The sequence below is a fragment of the Eubalaena glacialis genome, chromosome 4 (genome assembly GCF_028564815.1).
Source record: "Eubalaena glacialis isolate mEubGla1 chromosome 4, mEubGla1.1.hap2.+ XY, whole genome shotgun sequence".
NCBI lineage: Eukaryota > Metazoa > Chordata > Mammalia > Artiodactyla > Balaenidae > Eubalaena > Eubalaena glacialis.
Window position 1 is genome coordinate 116900391 of NC_083719.1, and position 16781 is coordinate 116917171.

General features: G+C 39.9%; 1 protein-coding gene across 6 annotated transcripts in view; it reads right to left on the reverse strand.

The window, feature by feature from the left end:
- SIL1 (SIL1 nucleotide exchange factor) overlaps positions 1–16781 on the reverse strand; it is a 306671-nt gene that overhangs the window by 57246 nt on the left and 232644 nt on the right. For all 6 annotated transcript variants that reach the window (XM_061189660.1, XM_061189659.1, XM_061189656.1 and 3 more), the window contains one exon: positions 14064–14185. In XM_061189660.1, coding sequence (XP_061045643.1) covers positions 14064–14185 — 122 coding nt within the window. The remainder of the gene's footprint in view (positions 1–14063; positions 14186–16781) is intronic.

Here is a 16781-nt window from a genome sequence, read left to right on the forward strand (position 1 = left end):
TTGGTTATTTAGTAACGTATTGCTTGGCCTCCATGTGTTTGTTTTTTATGTTTTTTCCCTGTAATTTATTTCTAATCTCCTAGCATTGTGGTCCAAAAAGATGCTTGATATGATTTCAGTTTTCTTAAATTTACCAAGGCTTGATTTGTGACCCAAGATGTGATCTCTCCCTGGAGAATGTTCCGTATGAACTTGAGAAGAAAGTGTAATCTGCTGTTTTCGAAGGGAATGTCCTATAAATATCAATTAAATCTACCTGGTCTACTGTGTCATTTAAAGCTTGTGTTTCCTTATTAATTTTCTGTCTGGATGACATGTCCATTGGTGTAAGTGAGGTGTTAAAGTCCCCCACTATTACTGTGTTACTGTTGATTCCCTCTTTTACAGCTGTTAGCAGTTGCCTTATGTATTGAGGTGCTCCTATGTTGGGTGCATATATATTTATAATTGTTATATCTTCTTCTTGGATTGATCCCTGATCATTATGTAGTGTCCTTCTTTGTCTCTTGTAACATTCTTTATTTTAAAGCCTATTTTATCTGATATGAGTATTGCTACTCCAGCTTTCTTTTGATTTCCATTTGCATGGAATATCTTTTTCCATCCCCTACTTTCAGTCTGTATGTGTCCCTAGGTCTGAAGTGGGTCTCTTGTAGACAGCATATATATGGGTCTTGTTTCTGTATCCATTCAGCCTGTCTGTGTCTTTTGGTGGGAGCATTTAATCCATTTACATTTAAGGTAATTATCGATATGTATGTTCCTATTCCCATTTTCTTAAATATTTTGGGTTTGTTTTTGTAGGTGTTTTCCTTCTCTTGTGTTTCTTGCCTAGAGAAGTTCCTTTAGCATTTGTTGTAAAGCTGGTTTGGTGGTGCTGAACTCTCTCAGCTTTTGCTTGTCTGTAAAGGTTTTAATTTCACCATCAAATCTGAATGAGATCCTGGCTGGGTAGAGTAATCTTGGTTGTAGGTTTTTCTCCTTCATCTCTTTAAGTATATCCTGCCACTCCCTTCTGGCTTGTAGAGTTTCTGCTGAGAAATCAGCTGTTAACCTTATGGGAGTTCCCTTGTATGTTATCTGTTGTTTTTCCCTTGTTGCTTTTAATGACTTTTCTTTGTCTTTAATTTTTGTCCATTTGATTACTATGTGTCTCGGTGTGTTTCTCCTTGGGTTTATCCTGCCTGGGACTCTCTGTGCTTCCTGGACTTGGGTGGCTATTTCCTTTCCCATGTTAGGGAAGTTTTCGACTATAATCTCTTCAAATATTTTCTCAGGTCCTTTCTCTCTCTCTTCTCCTTCTGGGACCCCTATAATGCGAATGTTGGTGCATTTAATGTTGTCCCAGAGGTCTCTTAGTCTGTCTTCTTTTCTTTTTATTCTTTTTTCTTTATTCTGTTCTGCAGTAGTGAATTCTACCCTTCTGTCTTCCAGGTCACTTATCCGTTCTTCTGCCCTAGTTATTCTGCTATTGATTCCTTCTGGTGTATTTTTCATTTCAGTTATTGTATTGTTCATCTCTATTTGTTTGTTCTTTAATTCTTCTAGTGTTTGTTCTTTAATTCTTCTAGGTCTTTGTTAAACATTTCTTGCATCTTCTCAATCTTTGCCTCCATTCTTTTTCTGAGGTCCTGGATCATCTTCACTATCATTATTCTGAATTCTTTTTCTGGAAGGTTGCCTATCTCCACTTCATTTACTTGTTTTTCTGGGGTTTTATCTTGTTCCTTCATCTGTTACATAGTCCTCTGCCTTTTCATTTTGTCTATCTTTCTGTGAATGTGGTTTTCGTTCCACAGGCTGCAGGATTGTAGTTCTTCTTGCTTCTGCTGTCTGCCCTCTGGTGGATGAGGCTATCTAAGAGGCTTGTGCATGGGAGGGAGGGACTGGTGGTGGGTAGAGCTGGCTTTTGCTCTGGCAGGCAGAGCTCAGTAAAACTTTAATCTGTTTGTCTGCTGATGGGTGGGTGCCTCCAAAAAGGGTTTATATTTGTTTCTACCAGTAACCTGGAAATTCTGCCAATTTGGAACTACCTTAAAAAAAAAAAAACTTTTTCTTACAGAAATTTTCATCTATAGACAAAAGTACAGAGAATGGTATAATAATCCTTCATGGATCTGTCACTCAGCTTTAAAAATTATGAAGTCATGACCAGTCTTGTTTCATCTATAGCCCCACCCACCCGCTTCCCCACTTCCTCCAGATAAGCATAAAGCAAAACTCAGACATACTATCATCTTACCCATAAATGATTATGTTTCTCTAAAATGACTCTCTTTTTAAAAAACACAACCACAATACCATTTCACATTAAAAATGTCTAACAGAAACTCCTTAATATTATCAAATACCAAGTAATTATTTAAATGGCCCCAATTATCTCACAAATTTTTTTAACATTGTTGATTTGGTCAGGCTCTAAATACAGTGTAACTGGTTGATATTTATCTTAGGTATCTTTTAATTTACTGGTTTCATTCCCTCCATCTTTTTCTTATAATTTATTGTTGAAAAATCCAGTAGTTCTACAGTTTCCAACATTCTGAACTTTGCTGATTACATATCCATTATATCATTTAACATATCTGCTGTCCCCAGAATTTCCTTTAAATTGGAAGTTGGATCTCAATCAGATTCAGATTTGATTTCCTATCAAGACAACTTCATGGGCAGTGGTGTCTACTTCTATCAGGAGGCATGTCAGAGTCAGGTTCCCTAATAAACCAACTCATAAGATTTGTGGGCAAGAGGTTTACTAGGGACTATTCTTGGGTACAATACCTCTGAGGGATGAGGGAAGCAGGATTAGGTCATGGGAGAAGCTGAGCTGTGATGGCAATTGCAACAGAAGGCTCAACTGATCCCACAGGGAGCTCTGGAGCTAGGATGGTCTTTCAGAGTTGTTTCCTTTGAGGTAAGGGTGGAAGCACTTTGAACCCCTACTCTGTGTCATTTGGAAGCAGGCTACCCCCAGGAAGGGGGCATAACCTTGAGCAAGGCAGCTCCCTTCTGGATTAATTCTTGGAGGAACTGAATCATGAGCCTTGAGTAGCCAACACTCCCAGACCTGGGGGAATAAATGCTTTGGTCCTAAAGGGATAACTGGATGTACACCACATCATCCACAACAATGCAGATAATGTTTGATTGCCTTTCTTTTGCAGCCATTGATGATCATTGATCATTGCCAAGATCCATTAATTCATTAAAGATTACAGAAAGGTAATATTTTAACTGCATCACTCTTCCTTTTTCAGCTAGAGTTTCTCTATAAAGATAAACTTGCCCTCAACTAGTTGAGTACACAGAGATTCAGTTCATATTGGAAAGGCAAGATAAACAGAAAATGCTTTATTGTTTCTATTTATTTGTTATTTTTGATTATGAATTGGTTGCTACCCAGCACTCTTCAAAAATGACCAGTGAAGTTTAATTTGTTCTTTTAAGTATCATGATGGGGACTTAAACTTGGGGATTTAAACATATTTGATTTGCTTCAATTCATTGCAGTTATTATCCTTCTTGAAACTCCAAGAGCCCCATCTATGGTCAATGGGAAGCTTTTCACATTGAACCCTGAGTCCTTTACACAAGACCCAAGTAGTCTTTGAGAACGTCCTTGCTTTTGATTATGACAAGATATCCAGGGTCATTTTGCAAATGTTTTACTCCAGATTTGAAATGAGCTATTTCTTTAAGAAATCACAGTTCCTTTTAGAGGAAAATGCTATTTTAGAGGGAAATGTTATTTAGAAAATACAATCTAGGAGTCACAGTTGATCACTGTTATCAGGTTCATCTTTTTTTCTAGATCCTTTCAGTGGACAGAGCTAAAAAAATACATTTTTTAAGACAAAATTCATCATGAAATCATACTAATACTTTCAATCCAAAATCAGGACTAAGAGGGATTTTACCCAATATTCAATTTTACATCAGTATCTCCCTTCTGTCACGTTGAAAAGCCTGGTTCTCAGAGAAACCAGCATAATTATTCATCTGCTTTATCCCGCAATACACATAATAGTCTGAGAATAACAACACCAACATTTCCATCAACAATAAGATTTCTGAAAAGTTTTACAGATTTTTCGTCTTTACAATACATCCAAATTGGGATGTATAGTCAAATTACTGGATTGTAAAATCACATAAAAGAGTTCCTCCCTGTGTGATTATCCCACCAATTCTATAGACAGCTAGATTCAATTGTTTCATCTTGTTCTCAATTTTTATGAAAAATATTCTTTGTAATTATTTTGAGTTTTTAAATTACATAAAATATCTGCATGATCACAAAGTCTATCTCCCTATAGCATTTATCCTTCATTTTTTAAAAATATAAGCACATGCACATGCTTAATAGCAGTTTTTCATAATTTTCTCTACCTTTTTTTTTTCATTTAACAAAATAACCTGGAAAATATCACAAGAGAAATATTCTGTATTATACAAAACCATTCTTAAATCTTTTCTATAACTCTATAGCACTCCATGGAATAAATTATGTAATTTATTCAATCAATTCCCTGCTGATGGACGTTTGGGCTGATTCCCATCTTTGCTATTACAAATAGTGCTATAATGAATAACCTTGAGCTTACATATGTTTTTTCATATCTTTACCAGTGTATTATAGAGGTAGAATTCTAGAAGTAGGAATAATATTTCAAATGGTAAATATATGTGTGCAATTTTGTTAGATATTGCCAAATTTCCTTCTGTAAGGGTTGTACCATTTTAAAGTTCTCCCACCAGTGTATAAGAGCCTATTTCCCCACAGCTTCATAAACAGAATATGCTATCGACTTTTGGACTTCTACTATCCTGATAGGTGAAAAACAGTATCTCAGTGTAGTTTTAATTGGTCTTTCTCTTCTTATGAGTGAGGTTGAGCATTTTTTCATATGGTTAAGCCATCTACATTTCTTTTATTCTGCAAACTGTGTGTGTCTATCCCATTTTTTCTATAGGGTTATTAATGTGCTTACTCTCTATTTTTAGGTGCTCTTTATATATATCGGAATATTAATGTTATATCTGTAATATAAGTTGCAAACATTTTTTCCAGTTTATTATTTACCGAGACTATTTCAGACTAAATTCTCAGCTTAGAGATTTTTAGGCCACAAAAAGAGTATGATTTCCAGCCCAAATGCACTCAAGGGTGAAGAATTTTCTTGGAAATTTTTCTACCTTCCGTTCAAAGCCAAAATGCCTTAATACCTCCTTTCGAGAAGAAGATTTTCATTTTTCTAATTCTCCCTTTCATGGGCTGAAATTTTCGTCTTCTGTCCCCCAGCTTAACGCCTGTTGATATCAAGAGATCTTGGCCACTAGGGAACGACAAGTGTCCTGAGAACAGATATAACTTTCAGCATTCCGTATCTCTAAGAATTTGTGCTTTCCATTATATTTGTCTTTGGAACGTCTCTCAATTTCTTGCAGGACTACCACATAAAGAATACGTTGAGACTTCCCTGGTGGGGCAGTGATTAAGAATCCACCTGCCAATGCAGGGGACACAGGTTAGTGCCCTGGTCTGGGAAGATCCCACATGCCGCAGAGCAACTAAGCCCATGCACCACAACTACTGAAGCCCGCGTGCCTAGAGCCTGTGCTCCGCAACAAGAGAAGCCACCGCAATAAGAAGCCCGCGCACTGCAACAAAGAGTAGCCTCAGCTCACCGCAACTAGAGAAAGCCCGCACGCAGGAATGAAGACCCAATGCAGCCAAAAATAAATAAATAAATTTATTTATTTAAAAAAAAAAGAATATGTTATTTATTTCCCCTTTAGTTATGCAAAGCAGTGGCCCTACAGTTTCTTATCAGCTGAACTGAGCATTTAAGGAAATGTTTATATGTTACAGATCCAGCATCTTCAGGTATTCTGAACCAAAAATGCTTTTTGGGAAATGTAAACCACCATTTGCTAGGTACAGAAGTCTTCCAATTCTGTTTTGCTTTGTTACCTATTGTTTACATTTTAATTACAAATGTAATACACACTCACTGGAGGACAAATAAAACAAAACAAAAAATTAAGAGCTTCCCTGTTCTTCCTGGCTTCATTCCTCCCACTGATTTTTGGTGATTTCAGCTTTTGTGCTGGACCATTTAGTTTGTACCATGAAATGCTCTAAGCAGCTACATGAAACTTACCCTCTATAAGGTGTTCTGGGTACCACAGACCCAGGTACTAGCTTCCACTCTCAAGAAACTATTTTATTGGGAAAACAGAGGAAAGAACTGGCATACATAGAGAATTAGATGTATAAAAGAGATAGTTTAGGAGTCCAGACAACAAATGCTAATAAAGTTGAAAGGAAAGAACTTTGTGGGCTGGAGTTATGCAGGGAAGAAATTAAAGAGGAGGTAGTAAATAGTGAAAAAATCTGAAAGCAGCCACACAGAGGATCTGGAGGAGGCAGGGGAACATTGCAGAGACAGATTCAAAAGAACTGCAGAAGGGACAAGTTCATTAAGTAAAGTGGTGCTTCCCTCCTCAGAATGAAGCCTTGGTTTCTTCAATACTCAGGGTAGCTGGTCAGGCTTAGATCTCATTTTCCATTTGTCATTAATTGCCATTTGAAAAAAGAAACCAGACTTTGAATGCAGCTTTAAAAGCTATAAGGCTATCCAACTGCCCAGGCCAACCTGGTTAATATGCTAATTAATTTATGAGATACAAAATGGTTTGAGCACCTCCCTGTCACTGGAGGAGTGTGAAAAATTAGGTCATGGAGTCAAGAGGTCAGAACTAGTCCTAGGAGTCGCACGTGATCTTTTATTCAAATTCTGGCATTTAAAACATCTGACCTCATCCCAACCTCTAACCTTCTATTTTCTGGGCCTTCAGCTGTGGGGCGGGGTGGGGGGTAGGAGTGGGGAGTGCTGCTTCCATGGCCTTAGATTTTTAAAGGGTCAATATAAGGTATCTGAACCATCCACTATTACGTCATTAATAAAGACAGCATTCTCCACTCAGCCCTCATATGCTATCTGAAAAACATTTCATTTCCTAGGTATCACTTTATTTTTTCATTGTTTCATTATCATTTCCTAGCACTCAATGCTAGGTCCTGTGCTATATACTGGGGAGACAGCAAGATTAAGATAGAAAATGAATCCTATCCTCCTTGTACTGTCTAACAGGGGTTATCAACAGGTAACAGGTAATCAAACAAATATTTAATTGCAAATTGAGATAAGTGCTATGAAGAAGCAAGGGTATTTAGGTGTGTTTTTTTTTTTTTAACATCTTTATTGGAGTATAATTGCTTTACAATGGTGTGTTAGTTTCTGCTTTATAACTAAGTGAATCAGTTATACGTATACATATATCCCCATATCTCCTCCCTCTTGCATATACATATATCCCCATATCTCCTCCCTCTTGTGTCTCCCTCCCATCCTCCTTAGAAGCAAGGGTATTTAAAAGGAATTTTAAAGATGTGAGAAATTTTTGAAATTTATTAATATGAATATGTTCAGAAACAAGTAACAGAATGACTAACATTGTTATGTTTTCTGTTTTTTTAAAAAAGACTATCTCTCACAACAAAAGTATGGAAGTAGATGGTTCCAAAACCGGTATAGTAGCTAAACTATTCATAAAGGAGCTAGTCTCCTGTCCTTCCCCTCTTTTATCCTCCTCAACATGTTGCCTTGTGCATCTCATCTCACTGGTCTAAGCCAGCTGTAGCTCCAACAACTGTAATCAAGGCAGAAAGAAGTGGACAAGGTCTCTTTACTATCTTTCTTTTTATAAGAGAACAAAATCTTTCCCAGAAGCTTTCCCAGCAAACATCTCTTTGTGTCTCATTGGTCAGAACTGAGTCACATGCTTATCTCTAAATCAATCTACATCCACAGAAAATGGGATTACCATGCTTGGTTTAGACTATTCAGGGCTCATTTCCTAGCATTGGGAGAGGGAGTCCCCTCCCTAAATATGTTGCTGCCCTCACAATATCAAGGTTCCTTAAAATGGATTTATAAAAGGGAAATCTTTGTTTAGTAGACAACAATCATGAAAATAAAAATCCATAGGACTCAGTGACCAAGTAAACAACTAGAGAGAAAGAAGACTCAAATATCACTCCAAAGTTTCAAGTTTTGGTAACGAAGACAATCATATGGCCAAGAATAGATAAAAAGAGAAAGTGGAAGAAAAACCTAGCTTATGAGACAGGCAAAATGAATCCCATTTTCTTCCTCTTGAGTTTGAGGTGCAATGACACAGTCTGGTAGAAATGGAGGAAAGGACCTGAGGAGAAAGACTGGACTTAGACATTGGAGTCATCCACAATGAGGTAGAATTTGAAACCATGGGAATAGGTAGGACCACTGGTGAAGAAAATGAAGAGACAATAAGGACAAGGCCATAATAATCTTGGTGAATTAGGAGACAGAAGATGATGATTAGGAGATAGAAGATGATGTTGTCATAAAAAGAAAAGGAGAGGGAGTAACTAATTACAGACATCCAAGACCAAGGGACTACAATCACATGGCAGCCAAGAAGTAAAGTTTCCAAAGGAAAGCAGTGGTCGACATTGTTAAACGTTATGGAGATGTCAGTAATGCAAAAATACTATTGAAAAATTTCAGGGATGATATCTCATGTGCACTTATTTGGATCCCTTTTTGTCTACTCTTCCAAGAAGTTTGGAAGGGAAGGCTGGCAGGGGTCAGTGGATAAGTAAATGAGAACATCTGTGGGCTAAGAGGAAGGAGCCTAGAGAGTGGCAAGAGAGTGAGGAACACTGACGGCGAAGGGGAGAACAGGAGGGTGTGCAGAGGTTGGAGATCACGACAAGGATAAAAACCACATTTAAGAGGAGAGATGAAAATGTGAAGACATGATGGAGGTGGGCAGAGAACATGAAATGTTGGGGAAAAAAGGGAAACAAGTTTCGAGATATCTAGTGGATGACAGCAGTAAAGGTAAAGGTCAATAGAATTAAGAATGCTCCCCAGCAAACTCACAAAAGCCATCAGGAAAGACAGAGAAGATACAGATGAGCACTGAAATTCACTGGGATGGCAGGAAAGAAATCTGGAAATTGGAGGCCAACCGATGGAAACAGGACACAATGATTTGACACTGGCCAAATGGTTAAAATTAATTAGTAAAATATCAGTGGGAAGAGTACAACGGAGAAAACTAGAGAACCAACGAAGCATGGGGTGACAGGGTGAAGGTCAGCAGTGGGGTAAACATTCATTTTTTTTTTAAATTAATTAATTAATTAATTTATTTATTTATTTATTTATGGCTGTGTTGGGTCTTCGTTTCTGTGCGAGGGCTTTCTCTAGTTGCGGCAAGTGGGGGCCACTCTTCATCGCGGTGCGCGGGCCTCTCACTATCGCGGCCTCTCTTGTTGCGGAGCACAGGCTCCAGACGCGCAGGCTCAGCAGTTGTGGCTCACGGGCCCAGTTGCTCCGCGGCATGTGGGATCTTCCCAGACCAGGGCTCGAACCCGTGTCCCCTGCATTGGCAGGCAGATTCTCAACCACTGCGCCACCAGGGAAGCCCCAACATTCATTTTATAAAGAGATGTATGTAACTCAATATTTCCTAAGGAGGTTCCAATGAAGATGTCGAAGACAGGGTAGAACGTAATCCTGTTCCAGGGATCCATCATAAGAGGCCATAATCACACTATGACTGATAGCACATGTACCTCCCTTTCTGTACTAGGCATAGGTTCATGACACACTGCAAACTACAGACAGTTCAAACAAAAGGACTGCATACAGTGAGCATTTACAAGCCTATGGAATTGCATAATAATTCATACATATGCATATAAGAATGTGAGTTACTAAAGATGGATAGAGAACACCAAAAGTGACTGAGGGAGGGTCATGAGAACAGCAAAAGCCAGTGATCCCTGGGATAAGCATACCAGTTTCTTGATAATTTAACTCCTGACAGTTAAAAGGTAAAGGCTACAGATAGGGAGATAGAGGAAAACAAAAGGAAGCAGCCAGTTAGCTGAGAAGTGAAACCAAAACCAGTTTACAGAAGGCTGCATGACTTCTGAAATTCACAAGGCCTTTCTGAGTCTTCCCAAACACAGAAACACAAATAACTTGCCCGGGATTCCAGAGACTTCTCATAGGCCAGACTGTAGACAGACACACACAGGTGCCATCATGAGATGAAATCAGGTCACAGAAAGATCACTGAAAATATCTGACTTGAAGAAAGGAGAAAGGGAAGGAGGGAAGGAGGGAAGGAGGGAGGGAGGGAGAGGGAAGGAGGGAGGGAGAGGGAAGGAGAAAGGAAAGATGAAGATGCCAAAGGCATCAGACTCCTCCCTATCTTTACATATCTTCTTATGCAAGAGCCTGACCTGCCTTGCACATGGGCAACAAAAACATGGGCAGCAGAAAATGAATGTGTGTGTGACCCATAATGAGTGTGAATAATATTTAAAAAAGGGAACAAACGATTTCAGTGGCCATGTAACACTGAGTGGCCACGTCAATTACATTTACGTCAACTCTTTCTTCTCGATCTTGGATTAATTGCTTCACATTTAACACCACGGAAGAGATCTCCCCGTCCACAGAATGTATGTGGAGGCCTGATGAAGCAATTAACCCAGGTAGGCAAATAAATACCCTCATGAAGCAGCAAGGTTAACACCAAGAGATATATGTGGTAGAATGCAAGCTCCTAATAGAAGAGAAAATGAGGAAGACAAAGGTCTGCGCTGTAAAAACAAAAGAAAAAGAATTGCCTTACAGTGAAAACTCAGAGTAAAAAGGACACACGATGAACATGATGATATACCCCACATCACTGACAGGTACTTTATAAGCATTTTCACAGGACTTATTGTATATTATGTTCTTTCATATTCATTCAGTCTTATGAAATGCAGAGGAAACCTATTATTGCTTCTAGCTAACAAATGAAACAGGTGAGGCTTAGAAAGGTGAAATCCCTTGCCCATAGGCAAACAACCAGGAAATGACAGACACTGGACTTGAACCTAGATTTTCTGACTCTAGGTACAGTGGTCTACCTAGTCCTCCCAAACAAACATCTGGACTGACTGAGCAATATTCTTCCTCATCAGCAGAAAACTGGAAGGAATGATTTCTAAACAAGATCCCCAAACCATGAGACTCCATGATTCCAATATGCTCACTACCCCTTGAATGCCCTCTTGACAAAGAACAAACTCACACAATCACTTTGTATGTGCACATATGCATACATGCATGCTATGTGTATGCACACCTGCATGCTGAGGGCAGGTAGGGAGCTTCGGAACCAATACTTAGGACATCAAGAATAAATAATGAATAGCAGACTAGACCACTGAAACCTGCCTCTCTGCATAGAAATACTTTTACCTTGCATCAAGTTCCTCTTTGCATAAAACACTGACATTTTCATGATGTTCAGGAGCCTGCTGTTGGCTTCCAAAAGCTCTGGCACTATAACATGCTGTCACTGTAACTGCCCTCCAGTGAGCCATCAAAATCCTGACTAGAACATTTTTGAATACAGCAGTTTTCTTGCCACCAAAACACTAAATTGCAATATTTTATATTTACCTCTATTTAAATTTTAGTGATGCCACATAAATGTTAACACGGTCTTACACTAATACAATCACGAGAAAGTCTTAATAACACTACATATTGGCACAGACCCCAGATGAGTTATGACTTGCTAAGCAGGCCCAAAGCATGCTTCTCAAGTCACTTAGCCCCCCTTAACTAAGATGTGACATCAAGATGTTCCCCCATGAAATGTGTTTCCGGAAGCAATGGCAAAGTATACATAGAATCATTTGTTCACATTCAAAGTAGAAAGAAAGTACTTGGGATTACAGAAAAGATTACCCAAAAGAGTCTGGGGGAAAGAGGTTAATAACGTTTGAATCAATTATTTTATGGCGTGAGAAACAAAAAGTGAGCCCCAGTAAGTTCTCAAGCCTCTAAAGCCTTATGAGGATAAGGACCTTAACTTTTCCAGGGCTGAAATCACAGCTACCAATGACAAATTCACAGATTCTTCACCTTTCCAGTAGGTGCACAGGCAGTGATATCCCTGCCTGGCTCTGGTAAATCAGAGCAAGGGAGATATACCCTGGAGTCCACAGGACAGCCAGGGGTTGAAGATGAGGCAGGTAAGCAATAAGGGAAACAAAGGCCTGCAGTGCCCTCAACCTCTCCCCACAGAACAATTCTTCCAGCCTTCCTAGCTTTGCCCCTCAATTTACTAAGAAAAGATGCTTAAGTCTTTGAGAATGAGAGGGCATCAGACCGATACTCTGATTAAATAAAGATAAGCAGAGATGAAAGGCAAAGGAAATCTTTTCAAAACAAAGATTCCTGTCCATCAACAGAGGAATGGATAAAGTAGATGTGGTACATATATACAATGGAACATTACTCAGCCATAAAAAGGAACAAAATTGGGTCATCTGCAGATGTGGATGGACCTAGAGACTGTCATACAGAGTGAAGTAAGTCAGAAAGAGAAAAACAAATATTGTATATTAACGTATATATGTGGAATCTAGAAAAATGGTATAGATGATCTTATTTGCAAAGCAGAAACAGAGACACAGTTGTAGAGAACAAATATATGGATAACAAAGGGGAAGGGGGGGTGAGAGGAATTGGGAGATTGAGATTGACATATATACACTACTGATACTATGTATAAAATAGATAACTAATGAGAACCTACTGTATAGCACAGGGAACTCTACTCAATGCTCTGTGGTGACCTAAATAGGAAGGAAATCCAAAAAAGAGGGGATATATATATGTATAGCTGATTCATTTTGCTGTACAGTAGAAACTAATACATTGTAAAGTAACTATATTCCAATAAAAATTAATTTAAAAAAAAAGATTCTAATGGTAAGAATGTTCAGAATAGCCTTTTTCCTACATCACCACAATCCCTGCATGCAAGTGAGGCAACACTTAATAGGAACCACACGTGCCCTTAAAGCAAGAATCAGAATACTGGTTCCTGCTGTAGAGGAACAAATGGTCCTAGGAACAGATTTTCAAAAACAGAAGGAACTATATAGCTCCAATGGACCAACTACAGCTTGAAGACATCTTGACTTTTTTAGGATGAGTATAATGATGAGGTACTCAAATCTCTTTCTGCATCCACTCTTTAGAGATGCTCATTTCTCTTGCCTGATCAGTCTTCTAGCATAAGCCAGGCTAACTGAAATTTAAACAACTCCCAATCCAGAGAGTGTGATAATCTGACTGCATGTTGATTGGTTCCAGGCAACTAGGGGAAGACACATTTCCCCACAAAAGGCCCTCCTTGGTCAGGTTCATCATTTATTCATCACCAGAGTAGCTTTACTGCCAAAAGGATCAGCTCTTGGAGTTCATTCCCCTTCCTCTCAACTACCTATGGTTGGTCTAACTTCTAACTAGCTTTGAATAAAACAGAGAATGTGACCTAAAATATGGTATTAAATGTCCATACAGGGCTTCCCTGGTGGCGCAGGGGTTGAGAATCCACCTGCCAATGCAGGGGACATGGGTTCGATCCTTGGTTCGGGAAGATCCCACATGCCACGGAGCAACTAAACCTGTGCGCCACAACTACTGAGCCTGTGCTCTAGAGCCCGTGAGCCACAACTACTGAGTGTGCATGCCGCAACTACTGAAGCCCACGCACCTAGAGCCTGTGCTCCACAACCAGAGAAGCCACCACAATGAGAAGCCCGCGCACTGCAACGAAGACCCAACACAGCCAAAAATAAATAAATAAATAAATAAATAAATTTTAGAAGCCCATACATATAGGATGAGGGGGAACCAAGAGTCACAGATGGTGACAACATGGGTGAAAATTCTTATCTACTTGGAATAAGGGCAGAATCAAATTCTTACTCTAGTTTCAATGGGATTACACTAAACTGTGGATAGAGATGTGCATGAGTTCAAATGTAACCTTCTTCCAGGCCAGTCAGGCCAAGAGTAAAGCTAGACTTCACCTGAAGGGTCCAAAGGATCCTGGCCAATGGGATGTCCATCCATGCTGCTCACCTGGAAAAGGCAGCCCCCAGCACAAACGCAGCATACTCCTTCAGCAGGGGTTCTGTGCTGTTCAGCCCATTGATCACCACTTGAAGGCCACCGAAGGAAAGCAGGTCCTGTGCATTATCCATCTGCAACAGAGGCACTGCTTAGTACAGTACAGACATCAAGGAAAGAAGAGCCTTTCTTTTGGTGACTACTGAAGAACAAACCAAAAAATCAAGTAAAAAGTGTCGGTGGCCTTTCTAACTAGGAAAGGGTTTGTAAAAACAAACTAAATTTTTAAATAATCTTAAATTTGAGAATTCCTAATTCACCTAACGTGATTTATGAGCACGTGCATGGGAACTGGCAGAAATGGTACCTAGCAATTGCTTATGCCAAACATGTCCTGGAAAATTCTAATACCGTAATGAGTCACAAGCTTACTCGTAATGTACAAGCTGTTAACACAAAGATCTGGCGTCATCAGCACTAGTAAATGGCACTATGCTTCCTGTTGGTGTCCAGCCTCAACGGGCGCAGTGGAGGCAGCAGACACTTTTTAAAAAGCTGATTTTTAATTAGAAATCAGGGACTGTAATAGGAACTCTGTTGCAGGGAAAGGGCTGGAAAAGTGCTAGGAGAAGAATAACAATAGTACGCTTCTCTTCCCTCTTCCTCACTTTATAGTCTAAGGTTGACTGAATCTAGTCTAAGGTTGACTGAATCTGAGGACACTCGTGATAAATCTGCACAAAAGTCTCTCTCTCAAAAGCTTTAGCCTAGGTCTGTGCTACTCACTAGTGGCTATTATTGGACAGTGCAGAACATTTCTACCATCCCATAAAGTTCCTTTGGACAACACTGGTCTAGGCTATACTTAAGGTCCAAAGCTCCAAGTCCAGACTCTGTCTCTTTTATTCTACAGGGAATCTCATTCCCCAAGCTTCATTGGTATCCTGGAACAAGAAGACTCAACTTCCTCAGAAAGGTCACTGGATCCTGTTTTCCCCATGCAGTAGCTACAGTCTCCCTTGAAAATATCTCTGTTGCTATAAAAGCTGTCTCTTGTCTACATGCTGATCCCACTCTACAAATCATCAGGAGAACTCAGGAAACTAGAGCCCAACAACAATGTGACTACTACCCACTTTTTTCCTCCAGATGCCACTGAGCCCTTTCCTACCTGACTGTATCCTTCCAAACTGGAAGATGGCTCTAACGGAGAAATCCAGTTTGAAGGGCTGTTTTTGACTCTGCCTATGTTTTTGGAGAGGCCTAGCCTGTTTTTACCACTTAGAAGATCATTCTTAAACTCAACCACAAGAGCAGGGGTTTTTGTCTTTCTGTCCACTGGTATAGGTCCAGTGATTACAACAGTGTAAGCATATAGTTAAGTGTTCAATAAATCATCATTAAACCAATGAATAAATTTGATAAGAAAAAGATGTTACTGAAATAAACTCCACTGTGAGTAAAAAAGGCAATCTGGTGTATGTGTGTCAACAAAATGAGTGGGTCGCTTGTACCACAAACCTAAAGAGATGGCCAATCCATGGCCATGAAGTAAGCATGGAGTCTGCTCTGTCATAAGGTCCCCGAGCCAGGGTTGGCATTTGTCTGCTCTAATATGTCCTTATGAAGAGGAATGATTTACTGGGCCATAGCGCGGCTAACTAGGAAGACTCAGAGCTGGGTGCTTTGCTGACATAAGCACAAATAATATGGGACTTCCCTGGTGGTCCAGTGGTTAAGAATCCGCCTTCCAATGCAGGGGACACAGGTTTGATTCCTGGTTGGGGAACTAAGATCCCACACGCCACGGGGCAACTAAGCCCGCGTGCACCGCAACTACTGAGCCCACGCACCACAACTAGAGAGAAGCCCACGCACCGCAACAAAAGATCCCGCATGCTGCAACTAAGACCCTACGCAGCCAAAAAAATAAATAATAAATAAATAATACTTACTGAGTCTTCCTTCTTCACATACTCTGATTTTAAAATCTAAGAATTCACTACCTCTCCTTTGATCTTCCTTCCTCCAAGTTTTCTAGATATAAAACTCTGGCTCAGAGTCCTATAATTCCATGCCTGAGATGGCTACTTATCAAGGCTGGTATGAGTCCCAGCAGAGCAAAGCAACACAGCCCAGAGTCACAGAGGTTCTATTCTAGATTCAGTTTATCTTCATTACTACAAAGATAATCCAGGGTATTAGAAATGCTGACATTTATATAAGCACTTCAGCCTTTTCAAGATGTCTTCTCATTTGTTATTTCACTGGAGATGAGGAAGAAAAGAGTCACTCTGCCTACTGCACACCCAAGCTCCAAAATCTGGACCCTGCCCAGTATCACACAGGAGAAGGCATGACCAGAGCCTGGGTCTGGGGCCAGAACTTTTCCCAGGCTTCCCTCAGGATTGGGTGGGACAGGTGGAAAGGAGCTCAAGGTAGAAGCAGGGAGCACATAAGGAAGGAGGCAGTAGGGAACTGTGCCAACACTCAGGAGGGAAAAAGGGAACCAGAAAACTGACAAGACAATGAGAGAACCAGGAGAATAAAGAAAGGGAGAAACGATGGTAAATAACTGAGGAGTCACATGAGGGAAGGCAAATACACCACCCCAGGGTGGATGGGGCAGACAGTGGCTGTTCCTCATAAATAACTCACACACTGTTTCCACACACATGGTTTTGCTTTTCACAAATCTTGTTTAATAATTCAAACATGGCTGTGAGGAAT